Below are 20,320 nucleotides of genomic sequence, written 5' to 3'. Positions count from 1 at the left end.
TTTAGGGGTTGAATACAGGTTAGACCAGGGTTTCAGGTTAGGGTCGAGATTAGGAATTGAATTCCCATTAGGCTTCAGCTTTTTTCTTACATCAGGGCCTTGCAGTCCTCGAGGGCCATCTTTTCCTGTATCTCCTGGGGGCCCTCTGGCTCCAGGGGGACCTGGGGGCCCAGGTGGACCAGCAGCTCCATCTTGACCTCGATCTCCCTGCAAGATATTCATGGCTCTTATCACAACTGTGTGTAGAGGTGGCATTGAGAAGGCAGCATCGAGCACACATATCAAGTCCACGTGGGAATGTGGGCACTCACTCATCCATCATCCCTCTAGGGCATCCGCCCACATTTCCCCTGCTGGATGGGGCTCAGAAGTGCCTCAGAGGTTGACATGGGGGAAGGAGAGGAGGCTTCCTTCCAAAGAAAGGAGGTGTTTGGACCTGTGTCACATTTTCTGAACCTCATCCATCTGGATGAAGGGATCTTGGGGAAGAAGAGCCGGTGGCCCCTTTTCTCCCACATTCCCTGTTGAAATAAAGCCACTCACAAGACAGCACAGTTTCCCAGGACAGGAGCCCCTGGCAGGAGATCCTGATAGGATCCTTAGAATCCCCAAGAACATCCAGGTGTTGGAACAAAAGGACCAGGAACATGCAAGGGAGGGATTAGGAAGCAAAAATTAGGCAGAGAGGAGAGTGTTCTGAAAGAGCTGCCAGGTTCAATGGAGGAATATAAATATAAAGTTAGCTAGAGTTTAATCATGTGGCTAGATCATAGGATCATAGATTTAAAGGTAGGAGGGACCTCAGAGGCCGTGTGATCCAACCATTTTATTATATAGATGAGGAAACTGAAATCCCAACAGGTCCAGGGAAAATCATGATTTTTCTAAGGTCACAAAGGTAGTCAAAGATTCAGGATCTGAATGATTTCAAGTCAGTGCTCTTTTCTCTATGTGTCTTGTTTCCAGGCGTCCTGATGGTTCCCAGGAGGTGGGGGTGGGGGTGGGGAGGAGCATCAGCACTGTTAGATATTCCACCTGCTTTGCCTGAGGAAGGCAATACTCTGCCAGTTCCCTCTGCCTTCCAAGAGTTAGAGGCTACACAGTGAGGCATTTCCCAAGTAGAGATTGCAATGAAGAGCTAATGGGGAAACACAGATACTTCCCAACATAGAGTCCTGGCAGGTGTCTGTGTAATGGGGCTCCAGCCTGCAGAGGAGTTTGACATCCAGGGGTTTAAAAGCAGGGCAATAAGAGACGGATAAGGCCCATCAGGCCCTGAAGCTGGGGCAGAGCTTGGCCCAACACATGGTCAACCCTTTAAGCCTTTCATGGCCTGGTGGGTGAGCAAGGCAGACCGTTGCCCATCACTCTCCTTCATGGGAGCTCTGGATAGGCTGGGATGATGGGCAGAGTGTCTATAGGCCTTAAGGCTTGCGTGACATGGGAGCTACTGCTATTATCCTCAGGAATCTTCTGACAACATCTGGACAGGTCATCTGCCTGAGTCTGCCTGACCCGGCAGAACTGGAATTAAATCTGTTTAAAACTGGGCAACTCTCAGTTTGTCCCCCACTGTTCAGTCCTCACTATGGGGACCATTTGGAAATCCTGTCATTTTTTCCAGATGATGCAAGGATGGGAAGGGTTCCTTTCTCATGCAGCAAGCAGAACACAAGACCCAGTGTGGCAGCCAAACTTCAATTAACCAGAACCTGACTGAGTATAATTCTCACATCCCTGGGTGGCTCTTCCTCTTCCTTGCTCCCCATCTGAACTATCCCTGTCCTCATCCTCAACCCAACCACTGTGCTTTTAGGAGGAAGAGGGAAACCACAAAAAAGGGTACTGAGGTCAAGAACTTTCTCAGTAACCATTTTATAGAACCATAGGATTGAGTGTGGCAAGGGAGCTTTGAGAGTGTCATCTTACCTCCTTATTTCACAAATGGGGAAACTGAGTCCTTGAGGAGGAGAAATCACTTGCGTGGGGTCACAGAAGGAGTAAATGACAAAGCCAGGACTCTAACCCATGTCCCCTGACTGCCAGTCCTGTGATCTTTTCTTTACACTGTGATTTCTAGGCCTCCAGATCTACAGATATGTGGAACTATGGACTTTAGAATTGGAAGAGAGCATAGAGATTATCTCTCTGTTTCAGCCCCTTCATTTCACAAAAGAGAACGCTGAAGCCAAGAGGGAAGACATGACTAAAGGCTGCCCTTGGATCTGTTATGCTCCTTCCAATCTTCTATCCCCAAAGAGCATTGGATTTTGAGTTTGAATTATAGATGTGTTATTTATTTGTGACTTTAGGCAAGTCCCTTCTCCTCTCTGGGCCTTGTTTCCTCATCTCTAAAATAAGCAAAGGGGATTGAACTAAATGACTTTTCTGTTCCCTTCCAGTTCTAGGGCCAATGATGTTACATATAACCTTGTTCTATAGGGCCAGATATCTGAGAACAGAGAGCCCTGCGCTTGGGAGTCCCGAGCATTGCTGGCTTGCCCACTTACTAGCCGTGAATGACCCCAAGTAAGTCTCATCTCTTTTCCTTCCTCACAGGGTTGTTGTGAGGTAAGCGCTTCAGTTCTACAGTAATGTGAACAATTTTTTCCCAGATCCTTGAACATAGGTACCAGAATGCCTGTGGAATTGATTTGAATGGAATGGGGTGATGAGCCTAAGATGATAAAAGAGCCTAGTTATCAGAGAATGATTCTATTACGCTGCCCAGGCTTTTATTCCTCTTGAGACACAGAATGCTAGGGTAGATAAGGAGCTAGGCTCAAGCCAGGAAGACTTAGGTTCAAGCCAGCCCTCTTACGTATATTGATTATGTGACCCTGAATAAGTCACGTAGCTTCTCAGACAAATTTCTCAGATTCTAAGTTGCAGAGGAGGTTTCTTCACAAAGGAGGTCCCTGGATTGGTGAAATCACAGATCCAATGTTGTAAGGCTTTCCAGGATGATATTGAGCAAAGAAGGCTCAAGTGTAAGGGGGTTTCTATTTTGCCCTGTAGCCCTCAGAATACCCCCCTCCTCCTGCTCTCTGGTTAATGGAGGTTTGGCTGAGTCAGGAGAGGCAATCAGAAAGGCAGGAACGGCAAACAGGAGGCAAGAGATTCCCCACACTCACTCCAAGGCTACCTTGAGGATACGGCGATTAAACACGTGCTGCTCTCTAGAGAGAAATCCATGACCGAGGTGGGGAAAGACCATCTGTCCAGATGCACAGGGTGGGCAGTCAGAAGGAGCAGGGAGTCAGGAGTACAACAGAGTAATTTATAAAACCACAGAATTATTTCACGAGTCATAGAGTGGGAAATGAAGAGAAATAGGGAAGAATCCAAGAACAGCAGCTACACACACGTAGCTCCAAGGACTTAGCTTTAAAGGCAAGTGGTGAAACTGGAACAGGCGTCTCCAGATTTCTTTTGTCTGGTGTAACACAGGAAGGGGAATTCTCATCTCTCAAGGCCTAGAAGGATCCCCCACTTGGAAGATCAATTCTTTGGCTCCACTAGAGAGTAAGTAAATTGATTTTTCCCTCCTTGTAGAAGTGAAAACAAACAGAAACTCTCTCCTCTGGCCTTTAAGAAATCCCACCAGCTTGGTTGTGGAATGAGCTCTGGATTAGATGGCTGACATTCATTATGTCCAGGAAAAATCTTGTTTACTCAGAAGCCAAAGTGGGGCCCTTTCCTCTCACTCCTATGTTTGTTGGGGGAAAACCTCATTTCATTTGTCCTGGCACAGCCATGTCTCCCCAGAGGGACATGGGGATAGATGGGGCCTTCAGGAGGGAAGCAGCACTGTTTGAGTCTCTGCCTTGCCGAGAAGGACCCAGAGGGGGTTTCACAGAACATTCATGTCCACATTTGAAAGGAGACCCTTATTTCATACTAAAAATGCCACTCACTGCCTAGAGCCCTCAGCATGTGAATTTACTCTGGGGAGTGACTGGGACTTTGCACCAGAGGGTCTGCACAGATTACCAAGTAATCAGTCAATCAACAATCATTTATTAAGTGCTTATTATGTGTTAGGCTCTTTGCTAGGTGCTGGAGACAGAAAGAAGTGAAAGTGTTCCTGACCTCAAAAAGTGTCCAATCTCCTGGGAATAGTGAAGGTCATCAGGTCCAAAGATGAGAAGGACCCAGGGTGGGGCATGAGGGGATGAGGAGGAATTCAGGCAGGGTTCTCACAGATGCCTTTTATTACAGGTAGATTAGGGGATGGGGATATGTAGAACCTCCAGACACTCTTGGTGTAACTAAATTGTGACCTGAATATTGCCTCCTGTAAGGGGCCTATTTTCCTAGTCTTGACTTCAGGCAAATGCCCACTGGCATTAGCATGTATGGGGAAGAGACTTTTAGATGCCAAGATTCTGTCCTGTGGAGTATGAAGAGGGAAGCAAGCAGAAGAAATAGATGTTTCAGAGCCAGCGTAGTAGTAAAAAAAAAAAAGAGATGGACTTGTAGTTAGACCTAACCCTGATACTTGTTAGCTACATGGTTTCTGGAAAAAAAAATCACAATTTCTTTGAGTCTCATTTTTCTCATCTATAAAATGGGGATAATGTCTATCTGACCGCTCCTGTCTCTTTCGATGGGTCATTGTCCATATCATGTCCTCTAACTGCAGGTGTACGCCAAGGTTCTGTCCTGGGTACCATTCTCTTTTGTCTCTATACTCTTCTACTTGATGACCTCATCAGCTCCCTTGATTTTAATAATCAGCTCTATGTAGATGGTTCCCAAATCTACATATCCAGCCTTCATGTTGCTCCTGAGCTCCAGGCCCTCATCACTAGATACTCGTTGAACAATTCAAACTGGATATCCTGTAGGTATCTCAAACTCTACTTGTCCAAAATAAAATTTATTACCTTTCTCCCCAAACTCACTCCTCTTTGGAACTTCCCTACTTCTGTAGAGGGAATCATCATCCTTGTAGGCACTCAGGTTTATACCCTTGGTGTTATCCTTACTAACATTAATACCCCATATTCAATCAGTCAAAGGATCTTGTCAATTCTGCCTCCCCAACATCTCTCATATACATCCCTTCTGGCACTCATAAGGTCACTGCCCTGGTTCAAGCCCTCATCACTTCTCTTGCCTAGACTAGAAAAATAGCTTCTTAATTGGTCTCCACTCCAATCTATCTTTCACATACCTGCTAAAGTGATTTTCATTATCTGGTATATGGTATAAGATGTTGGTCTATACCAGGGATGGGAAACCTTTGGCCTTGAGGCTATATGCGGACTTCTAGGTCCTTGGGTGTGGCCTTTTGACTGAGTCCAAGTTTTACAGAACAAATCCTTTTATTAAGAGGATTTGTTCTGTGAGGTTTGGATTCAGTCAAAGGGTCACACTTGAGGACCTAGAAGGCCACAGGTTCCCTACCCCTGGTCTATACCTAGTTTCTGCCATACTGTTTTCAAGTTTTCCTGGCAGTAAAGTGATTTTCCTAAAGCACAGGTCTGATCATGATCATCCTTTACTCAATAAATTCCAATGGTTCCTTGTTGTCTTTAATATCAAATGTAAACTTCTGTTTGACCTTTAAAGTCCTTTCCAACCCAGCCCCAGTTAGCCTCACCACTATTGTTATATATTACTCCCTTTCCACACATTAGTCCAGCTAGACTGGCCTTCTTGCTGTTCCTCACATACCCCTCCATCTCTTATCTCTGTGTCTTTGCATTGGCTGTGTTTCCCCCACACCATCCCTTTTACACTGTGCCTGGAATACTCCCTCATCTCATCTCTGCTTATGCCCGGGCGGTCCTTTGTTTCTTTAAAAATTCAGTTCCAGTGTTATCTTCTTCATGAATCCTTTATTCATTCCTCTCAACTTCTGGTGTCCTACCTCCCCTCAAATTACCCTGTATTTATTTCATCTGTACTGACAGATACATGTGTATATATGTGTGTGTGTGTGTGTGTGTGTATACACACACATACACACATATATGTATTTGTATACATGTATAAATATATATGCAAATATAAAAATATATACATGTTTGTATGTTTGTATGTGTGTGTGCATACATGTCTCCCTGATAGAGAACCAACTCCATGAGGGCAGGAACTGTTTCATTTTTGTCTCTGTATTCCCCAGAACTTTGAAGGGCCTAGCACAGAGTGGTTGCTTAATGCTGGTTGTTTGATTTTCATGCTGCCTTTACCTGTTTCCAAGGACTGTGTGATAAGCGCTTTGTAAACCTTAAAGAATTATGGAAATAGGAATTATTATCATTCTTCTAGTCATCTTTTGGTGGCTAGCCTAGAGTATTGCACATGGAAGCCACTTAAAAATTGTTAGGTGAAAGGAATTGAATTGTTGAAATGAATCTCTCCTTAATGTATGGTCTAAGTGGATCTAAAGGGCAATAATAGCCAATAATAATAGTGAGTATTTATATGGTGCTTACTATGTGCCAGTGTGGCTAGGTGGCTTAGTGGATGGAGTGTTTGGCCTGAAGTCAAGAAGACTCATCTTCCTGAGTTCAAATTTGGCCTCAGACACTTACTAGCTGTGTGACCCTGGGCAAGTCACTTAACCCTGTTTGCCTCAGTTTCCTCTTCTGTAAAATGAGCTGGAGAAGGAAATGGCAAACCCACTCCAGTATCTTTCCCAAGAAAACCCCAAATGAGGTCACAAAGAGTTGGATGCGACTGAAAAAATGATTGAATAAGAACACATGTGCCAGACACTGTGCTAAGAACTTCACAATTATTATCTCATTTGAATCTCACCACAACTCTGGGAGGCAGATACTATTATTATCTCCATTTTACAGATCAGGAAACTGAGGCAAACAAAAGTTAAGTGGCATGCCCCAGGTCACTCTTCCAGTAAGTGTCTGAGGCCAGATCTGAATTCAGGTCTTCCTGATTCCGGGCCCAATGCTCTCTCCACTATGCCACGTAACTGCCCCAAGGAGGAATATATCAGTTGCCAAGTCCTGTCATTTCTACCTCTGCAATATCTTTTGTTTTTTCTTCCTTTCAATTTCCACTGCTGCCAACTAACCTCAGGTCCCCTCACACTTCTTTTCACTCAGACTATTGCAATAATCTCCAAACTGGCCTTCCTGCCTCTAGTCTCTTTTGTCCATTCATCCTTTGTGTAACTGCAGGGGTAATTCTCTTAACATGCCTCTCTGGTCATGCCACTTTTCAAAAACCTTTGGTGGCTCCTACTGCTTATGAATCAAGTATAAACTCTGATCCTGGCATTCGATGCCCTGCAGAGTATGGCTCCAACCTGCTTTTCAAGCCTTACCTTACATTATTCCCCCTTTGTTGTTGTTCAGTCATGTCCAACTCTTCATGACCCCATTTTGGGTTTTCTTGGAAAAGATACTAGAGTGGTTTGCTATTTCCTTCTCCAGATCATTTTACAGATGAGGAAACTGAGGCAAACAGGGTTAAGGGACTTACCTAGGGTCATGCAGCTAGGAAGTGTGTGAGGCTAGATTTGAACTCAGGGAGATGAGTCTTCCTGACTCTAGGCCGTTAGGCTGCCTTAATTGAAAGTCTGGTTAGTATGCAGATATATAACTAAAAGATAGAATAGGAGAGTGGATAGAAGGCTGGCTGCAGAGCCACAGTGATCTGTGTTCAAGTTCTGCCTCTGACACATCCTGGCTGTGTGACTCTGGGCAAAGCGCTTAACTTCTCAGGGCTCTGGGCAACTCTGAGTTGCAGAAAGGTCCTAAGCTACATTGGTAGAAGGAGTTCCCTCACCTGAAGGTCCCTATCTGAATGAAATCACAGTCACGTCCCTAGCCCATGCACAGTCCAGAATGAGGAAGGAGGCAATGTCATTGGCCTTTGCCCTGACCAGAATCCATCTCTGTCCACTTTGGGTCACCACATTTTTGGAAGGACAAACCGAGGTGTGTCCAGAAAGGATGACTGGAATGGAGACTTGAAAAGATGTTATGTAATCAATCAATTAATCAACCGACAAGCATTTATTTAACACTTACTAAGTGCCAGGCACCCTATTAAATTCTGAGAATTTAGAGAAAAAGTGGAAAGTGTCCCCGCCCTCAAGGCTTACATTGTAATTGGAGGAGAAAACATATTCCTAAAGTGGAGGACATGAGATACAGAGTAGATGGAATATAGCCAAGAAGGGGAAGGTCCTGGCAGCTGGCAGAACCTGGAAAGAGCTAGACAAAAGAGGCTGAGGTTGGAAAGGGAATATTTTTGATCACTGTTTTTAACTCTCTGAAGGGCTGTCCTGGAGACGAGTGATTAGCCTTATTCTGCTTGGCCTCATTGGGCAGCAATAGGACCAGTGGGTAGAAGTCATAGGGAGGTAGATACTGGCTCAATACAAGGAAAGATTTCCTAAAACTCAGAGCTGTCTTGAAGGGTGAGGTGGTTTGTTCCCTATCTCTGGAAGTATTTAAGCAGAAGCTGGAGGACAGACCACTTGTTGGGATATTTGAGATTGGGGTGGGTTGCCCTAGATAACCTTAAATTTTACTTTCAGCTCTGACATCCTGGTACTCTAGATCTGACTGTGGGTATGAAAACGGCAAGAATGAGAAGACCCTGGCAGACCTTTCACGGCACTGCACACATCCTGTGCAATTGTGGAGATGGCTAACCCCATGGACACCGGGTCACGGGGCCAGAGAGCACAGACACCAGCCCCCCAGAGTTTGGAATACAGCAGGAGGCTGAGCATTAAAAGAAGCTTTTACATGCTGTTGTTTTGGAATAGAGAAAGGAAACCATTCAGTTTAATTCAAGTGCAGACTCTCTTTGTTTCTTCCATATGTTCTGCCCATGTGCTCTCTATTTCCAGGGGTCACTTCAAGACCCATCAACAAAGGCTAATCCAGCTCTACCATTGGCTGGGAAGACTCAAGTCTGGAACTCAGTATCTCCATCTTTCCAGTTTCAGTGGGAACTGAAGCTTGGTGTTAGTATTCACCGCTATGATGTATGAATTCCAGAAATGCCTGCCACTCTCAAATCCTTGGCTTCAAGGATGCATAGGACCCTACTATTGCCAGTGATTAAGGACAAACAACGGGGAAGATCCCTTCTGGGGAAAGTGGGTGTGCCAAAATAACGATCACAGAGTGGTTTTGTAAGGTCTAGCCATAGTTCATCCCCCTACCAAATTTCCAAAATATATGGGTTAATCTAGTCTTGAATGCATTAGGAGATTCAATCAGAAGGCAGAATAGCAAACAGGAAGTTGTACATTCACCATATTCACTGTAGATCTACTTAGAGGATTCCAATATGGAACACATATCCCTGCTGGTGATTAAGGACAAACAGTGGGGCTTAGAAACAAAACTCTCTCAGGGAGAAAGGACATGGTCAAAATCATGAAGACAGTGAGGATAAACCAGAGGGCATCTGGAGCAAAGCAGAGTTTGGAGTTTATAGGAACAATTCCAAGGCTGGGGAGGGGGTGGGGTCAGTATAGAGCATATCAGGGAGACTGAGAGCATGCTATGAAGGGGAGAAGGATGTGCCAGAGAAGATGATTTGTCCCAAGTGATTTCCTTATCCTAGACAGTATTTTTTAAAATGTCATCATTAACAATTAGAGCTATCAAATTTCTAGCTTAAGACTCATTTGAGGAAAATGCATTGCAGAAATCTAGTTAAAACCAAATGGTGAACACAACAAACACTATTATGTCCCAATCTGCCTCTTTTAGGTGCAAACCACACAGACAGCCATCCAGCACTGGGCACCCTCATCTGAGCAAATGTGAAGAGCCTGGCTTCCTATGACCTATTCTAATATAGTGGCTACCTAAGTACAAACATGTGTCTTAGGAAAATCATTGAACTTTCTTTGCTGGAAGAAACCTCATACACAGACTTGAAAACAAAATAGGAAAAGCACTTATTCATCACTTTATACAGAGAAAGGAATCTGCATTTATTCTATTTAAATAGGCTTAAAAAACCCCCAAACAAACAAACTACCTAGCTACGAAGCACTCTGTGTAAAAGGAGAGGAAGTAAATCTCAAACGAGACAATGATACGAAGCACTTAGGAACTCTTAGAGCAGAATAGGAACGTCAAATGTGGCAGTGGCTGTCCCATGGAACATGCTCATAGTGGTAATTCCTCATTCAGGTTGCTCCCAGGGCAGCTTTGGGGACTGCTTCTGGCCATGTGGTGACTAAGTGTGGAAAGGACTTAGTGTTTTGACAGGATATGACAAACCCTGAGTGGTACTTTGGCCCTTCCTCTGGTATGTATGTATGTATGTATGTGATAACGTAGGGTTGGGGTGGTGGTGCTGGTCAGTTAAAAGAAAACACAGGGACAGCTAGGTGGTGCAGTGGATACAGAACTGGCCCTGAAGTCAGGAGGACCTGAGTTCGAATGTGGCCTCAGACACATAACACTCAGTAGCTGTGTGACCCTGGACAAGTCACTTAACCCCAACTGCTTCATTAAAAAAAAAAAAGACACAGCTTCTGGCTCTGGCTCTCTTGTCTCAGCTCCTAGAGTGGCATCATGTCACTTGGAGACTTTCTAGTGAATGTGGAATTCCATTAGATTATAAGCTTCTTGAGGGGGAAGGGGTATCTTTTGCCTCTTTTTTTGTATTCCCAGAGCTTAGCATGGTGCTTGGCATGGAGCAGGTACTTAATAAATCCTTATTGATTAACTGATTGATTCGCTGGCTTTCTCCATCTCAGCATCTTGGGTAGCTTTTTGAGCTTGTGTCTGTCTGGGCTCCTGGCTGCCTCTATCTTGTGTGTGTGTGTGTGTGTGTGTGTGTGTGTGTGTGTGTGTGTGTGTGTGTGTGTGTATGTGTGCATGTTTTCCCTCTGATCTTAGGAGAATGGATGTATCTGGACTTGGAGGTAACCTTGTAAGTTAGAGAGGTCTAGAGGGCCCTGAGTCCCATTGGGTCAGAGCCAAATGATGGCAGGGGAGAAGTCTCCCCGGCAACTCCATCAGCTCTCTCAGAGATAATGGCTCTCTGCAGTAGCATCCCCACAAATGTATTTGCTTGGTATGTATTTTTAACTTATTTATATGTGTACACATTTTCTCTGAGAGAGTGTAAATTCCCCAAAGGTGGGGACTATTTTTTTTTCTTTGTAGCCCCAGAATCTAGCTTAGTGTTTGGTATAGAGTAGGTCCTTACTAAGCGCCCATTGACTGATTGACTGGTTACATCAAAATCTACAGGGTGGGTGGGTTTTAGTAATTAGCTACCAAGCTCTCTCAGTAAAAGAGAATTCTGAGATAATAGGTAGAAAGTGCTTTGGAAAACTTGAAGGTATTTTTGGAAATGTCAGCAACTGTTATCATTGTGGTTGTGATGAGGATAGCATCTGGCTACTTAAGCTTAGCCTATTAAAGGAGGCATACGCTCCACGGTTTCAGGCGTGTTAGAGTGCATTCAAGAGGGGCTTACCCGTGGGCCAAAGTCTCCTGGCTCTCCCTGTGGATCACAAAACAATGAAAAGTCAGTATTCAGCAGTGGTGGGAGATTCTGCCATTAGCCCAAATTTCTTAGCAGAATCATGGGAGCTGGAGCAGGAGGGGACCTTAGACAGTCTGTAGTCTGGAGGTACCAAACTTGTAGCCTGCAAAACTCCTGAATGTTGCCTGAACTAGATTAAAATGTAATTGGTAAATGTTTAACAAAATAAAAAAAATACAATGTAACATAATGTTTATTTGTGGTTTTCTAAGTCAATATGTAGCCTGCAAAGATTTGTTTCTATTTGAGCTTGACACTACTGCTTTTGTCAAACCCCTTTATTTTACAGATGGTGAAATTGGGATCCGGAGAGGGAAACTGCTTTGCTTAAGATCATACAGTTAATGACAGTAGAGCAGGGAAGGTAATTCAGGCCTCCTAGCTTTAAATTTGGTCCTCTTTCTTTGATATCCCATGTCAAGTCTACTAAAGATTCCTTTGCTAAGGAGTTGGGAAAATTCGATTCAGCAAACATGAGTTAGGTCCCTACTTTGTGGAGGGCACTGTGGTGGGCATTGCAGTAGATACAAAATTTAGATGGGATTCATTCTCTGCCCTCATGAAGCTTTGTTGTTCAGTTGTTTCAATTACGTCTGACCCTTGGTCAGACTATTTGGAGTTTTCTTGGCAAAGACACTAGAGTGGTTTGCCATTTTCTTTTGCAGCTCATTTTACAGATAAGGAAATTGAGGCAAACTGGGTTAAGTGACCAGCTCAAGGTCACACTACTAGGAAGTGTGATTTGAACTCAGGTCTTCCTGACTCTAGGCCCGGTGCTCAATTCACCATGTCACCTAGCCTCCCCTTCGTGAACTGAGAGGCTAGATAATCCAGAAGGCTCTTCATTCCCTAAACCCTATGATTTCTACCAAACCATTCAAGCTGTCATGTCATCTGATATTACCATCTATCACCAGGTCCTACAACCAAGATTGTTTCATCTGGAGAGATCTTTTAAAATATCTGCTTCTGAGGAGGACTAAACAGTACAGAACTAAGTATATGCTTGGTAGAAGCTATACTTTATGCCAGAGGGAGCCTTGGACTGGTTATGTGCCTTAGCTACTAAGCAGCTGTGTGACCTTGGACAAGTCTTCCCTTTACCATTACCTTGGCTGGAAAAAATGAGGGTGCATGACTAGAAAGTTCCTAAGGATCCTTCTGGCTCCAATGGCCTATGGTTCTATGAAGTTCTAAGAGGGCATCTCTCTACTCTTCCCTCCCTCACATATTTACATTACTTAAAGAGATTCTTCTGTTCCTATGCCAACTTACCTTTTCACCTTTAGGTCCCGGCAATCCCTAAAGAAACGAGGACAGAACAAGACAGTGGCTTGTCAGTTATGAAGATACCAGAACACACTTGTCTCTTCAGCTTTTGGGCTGGGGCTCTTCTTGCTGTCTGGTTTGGGCATCCCTGAGCTTAGAGAGTAGGTGACTTGGAGGCCAAATAAGGCCAGGACAAGCCTTAGCAGTTAATTAACAAGCAGTCATGTACACAGAACAAGAGCAACCTCTGATCCCCGGCCTACTACAAGCAAGCCTTCTCCTCCCTTGCTTGCTTGCACATGATTGACAGCCAGGGTTCTAAGCATCTGGTCACCCCTGGAAGCCCCAGGAATGGGGCTAGGTGGTAGAGCCCCAGCAAGGACACACCTGTTTCCTCTCTCTACCCAACACAATGCCCTCAAACTAAAGAAGGAGAGGAAAAACGCATTTTTCCAATTACAACATCACGTGCTGTGAACTTTATTCAGGCTCTTTGCAAAGAGAAAGAGTAAACCATTTCTAAACGCACATGCTCAGCAGGGACTGATTTGAGTATGTTTTTCTCAGTTATCCATCTGTTTGAAATAAGCCAGATGGATGGGCAGCTTTTTTTTTTTTTTGTAAGCCTGGTGCTTTGAGTTCATGTCTGCTGAAGGGGATCTCTGGGGGCAGAAGCAGAGAGACTAAGGGGAGCCCTGAAGTGAGGCCTGACTTTGATGCACTCCAGATTGCATCCTCAGGTCCTAAGGAACCCCTTTCTTTCCATTCATTGCAAAGGCCAGGGTTTCCTCAGGGGAGACCCCAGGAGGAAGCTGGGTGAGAAGGTGGCCACATGTGGGACCACACAAGGGCTGCGCAAGGGGCACACAGTTCTCATGGTCAGTCTGCTTCTATGGACATGGACTCCAGGCATGCTCTTTGTTCTCCTGGCTAATGATCAGATCTGGAATGGATCAAATAGGGCAATGTACATAAAGGCCTTCAGAACCCTAAAAGTGCTACAGAAATGTGGACTATTATTATTATTAACAAAAATATCATCAGAATCACAAAAGAAAGATAGTGGAACAGCAGCTTGTCCTAGGATTGTTCCTAGCTGAACTCCATCAAACAGAAAGAGAAGATCAGAATAATAATGGACTGGCAGGGAGCTTCCTGTCGCTGGAAGTCATAGTAACAGTTAGGGCTGGAAGGGAGCCAACTCTCTTACTTTAAAGAGGAAGGAATGGAGGCCCAGAGACTAGTCCTGTCCAAGGTCACTCAAGTGGTGAAGAGGAGAAATGAGATTCAAACTCGGGTCCTCTGACACTGCATCTACCGCAGCGATGCAGTACTCAAACATCGAGGAAGAGGGTGGACTACAGAGCCCAGAATGTCCCTTCCACTTTGGAAATAATTTTATTTTTTATTTTTTCCTTATATCATTTTGTTTATTAGGTAGAGTAGGTCTCATGTGCTTTTTTTTTTTGGTATGATAATTGAATCTCTATTATATGTAAGTTTTTTTCATGAAAAAATATACATTAAGTTTAACATCGAGACTGCCCTGGTTCTCTTATCTATTCTTTAATTTCTTTCTGATTTTTTCTGTATAATTTTTTATGTGTGTTTCCAGCTTTTAAAATATTTTTCTTTATTTAAAAAATAATTTTATTTCCCCCCAGTTACATGTAAAGACAATTTTTAACATTTACTTAAAAATGTTTTGAGTTCCAAATTTTCTCTCTCCCTCCCTCACTTCTCTCCTTGGTCTCCTATGCTTTCACAAACACAAATTACTAATTAACCCCAACTTGAGGAAGGTAATATCTGGCTCATCTTAGGGAAAGCAGGGTCAGCTAGAGTTCACTTTGGTTGGCACTTTGACCAGTTCAAGAATGCTCAGAATGGAATAAGAAATAGGTGAGAGTAAAGAGTAGAAAGGGACGCCAGCCAAAAAATAGTGGCAGCTTCTGGGCTAGGGCTTCATTGTGGGACTCCTTTAGTTGCATGGGAATTCCCAGAAGATCAGATACTCCCACATGCTAATGTGACTATTCAAAATGAATCCTAATGCCAAACACAACCAATTTGTAGTGTTAACTTCAGTTTTGGAACATCTGGGGCTTGGCTTTCCTGCCTGGATAACGGAGAATTGATTATTAGTCAACTAAGTAAGAAAATAATGAAGAAAGAGCATAGGATTGTTCATTCTGGTTTTGCCACTGTTGGCAGTAACCCTCTAAACCTATCAGCATCTCTGAAGTGGGACAGAATCTAGCAGAGAATGTCCGGACAGTGTTTCAAGCTCATCTCCTTGAGGTTAGTGAGTGGAGATGTGTGGAAGCTTCCATCATGACCTTTTAGAATCTGTTTCTGCCATACTTACCGGCTTACCATCCAATCCCAGTGGCCCCTGGAAAACAACAGAAAGTCCAGATATTACTAAGAGTGGAAAAAGTTTGCATTCATTGATTTTGGATGACTTCTTTAAACAAGGAGACAAAAGCTTGGCCCTGATCTTGTATGCATTCAAAGTGTGTTTCACGGTTTTTTTTTGGGGGGGTGGGTGAGTGGAGGGGTATTCTCTTTGTCATGGACTGTGCTAGAAAACAGCAGAGCAGGGAAGATGCCAAATAACACAAGAAGTAAATCCCTAAGAGAGGGGGAAGGCTCCAGATGGGAGATCCTGGCACCTCCCCAAGGAGGCATGGAGTTTGAATCTCCATGACCCCAAGACTGCCCTTGCATGTTCCCTGGCACTGAAGCCCTGGTTCAAGGGATTCTGGCAGCCACAAAGTGCAGTCCCTCCACAGTGTGGCCATGCTAACCATGAGATCTGACTGGATGAAATTTCCATCATCATTCCCTTTTATTCAAATGAGTTATGAATTATAACTCAACACACCCTTCCTCCCCCTTCTCCCCAGTCTTCCCAGCAACATGTCCATACTCAGCTTGGCCTTTGAATCATGGGCCAACCATTTCACTGGAGGCAGAAGATCTAGACTGAAGTTCTTGAATGGTCACTTATTAACTGTGACCTTGGGAGAAGTCAGTGTGATGTAGTGGAAGGAGCACTAAGGCAGGAGACCAGCTTTTCAAATGCTGGCTTTTTCACTTGTTAGCCTTGTGACCTTGGGCAAATTGCTCCTGTCTCTGAGTCTCAGTTATCTCATCTGTAGAATGGGGAGAGTGCTGTCTCAACTCCCTACCTCAGAGGGTTGTTATGAAGAAATTGCTTGGTAAAAATTGAAATGACATAAAAATGTCAGCTCTCATGATTATGAAAAAGTCACTTCCTTCCCCAGGCCTCAATTTCCTCATTTATAAAAATAAGCCCTGTTTTACCTCCCTTTGAGGGTCTTTGTGAGGATGAAGTGAGATAATGGTTGAGAAGCCCTTTGGAGATTAATTGTGAAGCAGAAGGTACGTAGGAGCCAGGGATGGCTCTTATTTCTTGGCATTCTCTTTTGCTGTGTTCTGCTCAGCTCAGCAACAGTAGCATGGGGTAGGTGGCTAGCTCCCCATCCCCTTAGTCCCATGGCTCCTGGGATAATCCTCACCAGGCTGACTGGGAGTGGCCTTTCCTGTAGGGTCAAGTGGTAAATGGCCGGTTTCCTTGGCTCAGTCTTTTAGGCTCTCCCAAGCGATGGAGCGGAGACGGCCAATTTGCCCAATTACATCAAATGATGTGTGACCATGCCGGAGGTGACTCCATGCCCCCAGGGACTTAATGCAGGAAATCTATGCAATTTTGAAAATTGGTCATTTAGGGAGTCTATTAAGCACTCTCGGCTGGTCTGAAGAGGGACACAGCTGCAATTTCACCGTCTGAGGGATATTCAGAGAGGAGACAACCATCCCTTTGGAGAACCCAAGAAGTCTTCTGCCTATGTCACTTCATGATCCACACATACCATTTCAGAGACGGGAGGGGACCTGAGAGGTCATCAGGTTCACTGATGCTGTCATTCTCAGCTTCCTTCTCCCTTGATTAATTCACAATAGAGTTGGCAAAACCTTTTGTCTCATCCATCATATTGCCTCCACTTCCCCCTATGTAATTGCTCTGTAACCCCTTGCCTCCTGGCTTCTGTCCCTACCACATGACTGGAATTGCTCTCTTCCAGGTCAAAATATTCTCCTAATGGCCAAATCCAATACCTTTTTCTAAGTCCTCCTCCACCTTGACCTCTCTGTGGAATTGGACACCATTGACCACCCTTTTCCTTCTGGATGCCTTCTCCTCCCTTGGCTGGGGGTGGTGACATTACTTTCCCTTAGCTCTTCTCCAAGATTTCTCATTGCCCACTCTCAATCACCTTCATTGGATTATCTTCCATATCCCCACTCCCTAAATTTATTGACCCAAGACTTACACCTTCTCTTCTTTCTCTACCTGGCAAGTTCATCCACAGTCCTAGTTTTTATTGTTATCTTTGTGTATAGAAAACTCACTCTCAGATCTCTGTTTCAAGCTCTGACCTCTCTCATGAGCTCAAACCTCACATTTTCAGATTTCTATGGGATGTCTGCACCTATTCATGGGGATGGACCACTGGCACCTGCAACCTAACATGTCTCAAACTGAACATATCATCTTCACCTGCAAACCAGTGGTCCAACTGGATTTCCCTATTCTTCATCCTTCAAAGCACAATGGATAGAGAGAGAGTCAGGAAGACCTGAGTTCAAATCTGGCCTCAGACACTTACTGGTGAGCTGTGTCACTTTAGGCAAATCACTTAACCACTGTCTGTCTCATTTTCCCTCAACTATACAAAAGAATGGGGGTAATAATAGTACCTGCCTCCCAGGGTTTGTCGTGAGGATCAAACAAGACAATATTTGTAAAGTGCTTAGCACAGGGCCTGGCATATAGTAGGTGCTTAATAAATGCTTGTTTCCTTCCCTCCTCTTCTAGTCACTGAGGCTTGACATCTTGGGAATTATCTTGACTCTTCTCTCCCTCTCCCACATTCAGTCTGTAACTAAGTCAACTGGATACTTCCTTTCCCAGGTCTTCCGTGTCTGGCCTTTCCCCTAAAATAGACCTTTATATGTCAGGCCCAGACTATTGCAACAATCCTATTAATCTCTGAGGTCCATGATTGTAGGCATCCTTTAAAAATCATCTTTATATGTTTTCCCAATACGTAGCACATGTTAGGTATGTAAAAAACGGTTGCTGAATGAATGACACATTAATAGAGTTATTGATTACACGGTCTCTTCCCCTCTAATCCTCCTACACAGTCTACTGGCATCTTCCTAAAACACCTATTTTTGCTTATCATTCTTCTGCTGAAAATCCTTTATTGGCTCCCCATTGTCTAGAGGATAAAACCCCAACTTCTCAGTTTATCATTCAAGGCTCCACAATCTGGCCCCACCCTACCTTATCTTCCAATGCTCCCTTAGTTTCAGGTTCCAGGTTGGATATTAAAGTACAGATAAAGAGCGTTTACCATCTGTTCCATTCATTGGCACTTAGCTATTTGGTCTACATTGCCATTCATTTTCTTATATCTGAATCCTGACTCTCCAACTCTCTCTGCAAGTCCTGAGGGAGGGGGTCGGGGTCATCAATCAGTCAGTCAATAAACACCCACCAACTGTTAGTCACTAACAACCAGGTTAAGAGCAGCCATGTGACCATAGATAGTTTCTTTCTATGTAAAATGAGGAGAATGAGTTTCCTTCTCTAGCTGCTGTGAGGAGCAAGGAGGAAATTGATGGAGAAGTTTTCCATAAACTAAACTGTGAGTAACAATGCATGATATTAGGTATCAGAGGAAGAAAAGTAGAGTCTTGGCAATGGATGCTTGGATGGACCCACTGAAGACAGAATCTCAAATGTAAGGGATGGAGGTAGGAAGAGGAAAAAGTCATTCGGGCTCCTTAGGCAGTCCCAGGGGCCGGCACAATCTTCCTTTAACTCTTCCTCCAACTTTCCCTCCTTTTCTCCACCCCCTCTCCTCAGCTCTGCTCTTTGAGAAGGAACACCTTTAATTAATTAAGCCTCTCAGTCCCAGCTGACAGCAGTCATTTCCATCTGGGGTAAAGTGATTTATCTGTGGGGCCTGCTCGGCCTGTTCAGCCTTCTCAGCCCAGGCCGTCACATCACAGAAGAAATAAAAGTCCTCATTCAGCTCTAAACTCTACTTTAATCTCTTTTTAATCTTTGTTTGAATCATGGATTTAAAAAAAAACCCCACCCAGATTTATAGATTGAAGTTTTTCCTCTATGATTTCCCAGCCCTGTGAGCACATGCATCTTTCATAGGCCACCCCCCTCCCCAGTGGAGAGGCCTGGCCACACAGAGGGACAGTTTGCACTGTGGTTCAGACACACAGGGAGCATCCAGGGCACACACGCAGAGGGCATTGTGCTCAGTTCCTGCTGGAGTGCAGTGTACCGGAGATGTGCAGGAATGGGATATATGATGGGCATCATGTCTGTTAGATAGAGAGGGCATGATACCCAAGATACATAGGATTTCAATGTGCTTCGGATGCAGGGCAGGCACCATGCCCAGAACACACAGACGATATCATGTCCAGGACATATAAAAAGACAGTGTATCTGGGTTATGTGAGCCATACCGTGCCCAGAGCACATGTGAGGAGCATGATGCTCTCAGGACATATAATTGTAAACAGGATATATAATAGTCATTATTCCCAAAATATACTGGAAGATAATATTCCTGGTATACAGTTTTCAAGAGGGAGATATGTCTGGGATACATGAAGGGCCATCATACCTGGGACATGCAGCTGTCTGGGATATATGGGGGGCATTTTGCCCAGGACCTAGGGAAAGCCAGTGTGCCCATGACCCATGGAAGGTATTGTACTTGGAGTGCAGCATGCTCAGGGCATGCCCAGGGCAAGGCGTGATGCCTGGGGGTGGCATTCTGGATTCCAGATAACTCAACCCAATGACCTCAGATGAATCAAGTTTGAAACCTGACAAATAAAGGTAGGGGAGGCAGAAGGGAGCCGTGATAGCAAGGCTGATTGAGCCTGTTACTAAGAGGCCTGGACTTGGAATACATTCTTTCTAGTAGTCAGGGGGAAAAAAATTAAACAGGAATTTAAAGACACAGTGCTTTCATTTTTGCTCGGCTACATCTGGCTTTGATCATTGGTTGGTACCAAGACACCAAGTAGCATCTCAGGAAGAACAGGAGGGGGGTGCTGCTTGGGGCCTGGGAAAGGCAGGGCCATCAGACCTTTGACCCCTGCCCTCAGAAGTACATCAGATTCCTATTCTGTCTTCCAGTTTGTTAGCGATCCCTTCAGCTTTCTGTCACATAAAGATGTCACGTATGCCATTGTTCAGCTTACTGATGAAAGTATGTAACAGAAAAGGGTCAGGGATGGAGCCCTAAGGTCACCACCAGAGAGAGACCTCCCTCTGGGCTGGCATCAATTTCTCTGAGAAGAAAAAAAATGTCCATTTCATTTTAAAGCAAAAGTTAAAACTCTACATAAACTTAAAATTCCTTTTCAATGAAATTTTGCCCTCCTAAACCTTAGCAGTAAATCCATT

The 20,320-nt window shown here is 44.3% G+C and overlaps 1 protein-coding gene across 1 annotated transcript in view; it reads right to left on the bottom strand.

Moving 5' to 3' along the window:
• COL23A1 (collagen type XXIII alpha 1 chain) overlaps positions 1-20,320 on the bottom strand; it is a 469,247-nt gene that overhangs the window by 28,499 nt on the left and 420,428 nt on the right. The window contains exons 6-9 of the mRNA XM_020998825.1: positions 15,149-15,175; positions 12,787-12,813; positions 11,443-11,469; positions 91-207 (exon numbers count right to left, since the gene is read on the bottom strand). Of these exons, the coding sequence (XP_020854484.1) occupies positions 91-207; positions 11,443-11,469; positions 12,787-12,813; positions 15,149-15,175 (198 nt within the window). The remainder of the gene's footprint in view (positions 1-90; positions 208-11,442; positions 11,470-12,786; positions 12,814-15,148; positions 15,176-20,320) is intronic.

This window comes from Phascolarctos cinereus, unplaced genomic scaffold (assembly GCF_003287225.1).
Source record: "Phascolarctos cinereus isolate Bilbo 61053 unplaced genomic scaffold, phaCin_HiC Scaffold_2;HRSCAF=192, whole genome shotgun sequence".
Taxonomy (NCBI): Eukaryota; Metazoa; Chordata; class Mammalia; order Diprotodontia; family Phascolarctidae; genus Phascolarctos; species Phascolarctos cinereus.
The sequence above is the reverse complement of the archived record's forward strand: the minus strand, read 5'-3'. Positions and strand labels throughout refer to the sequence as shown.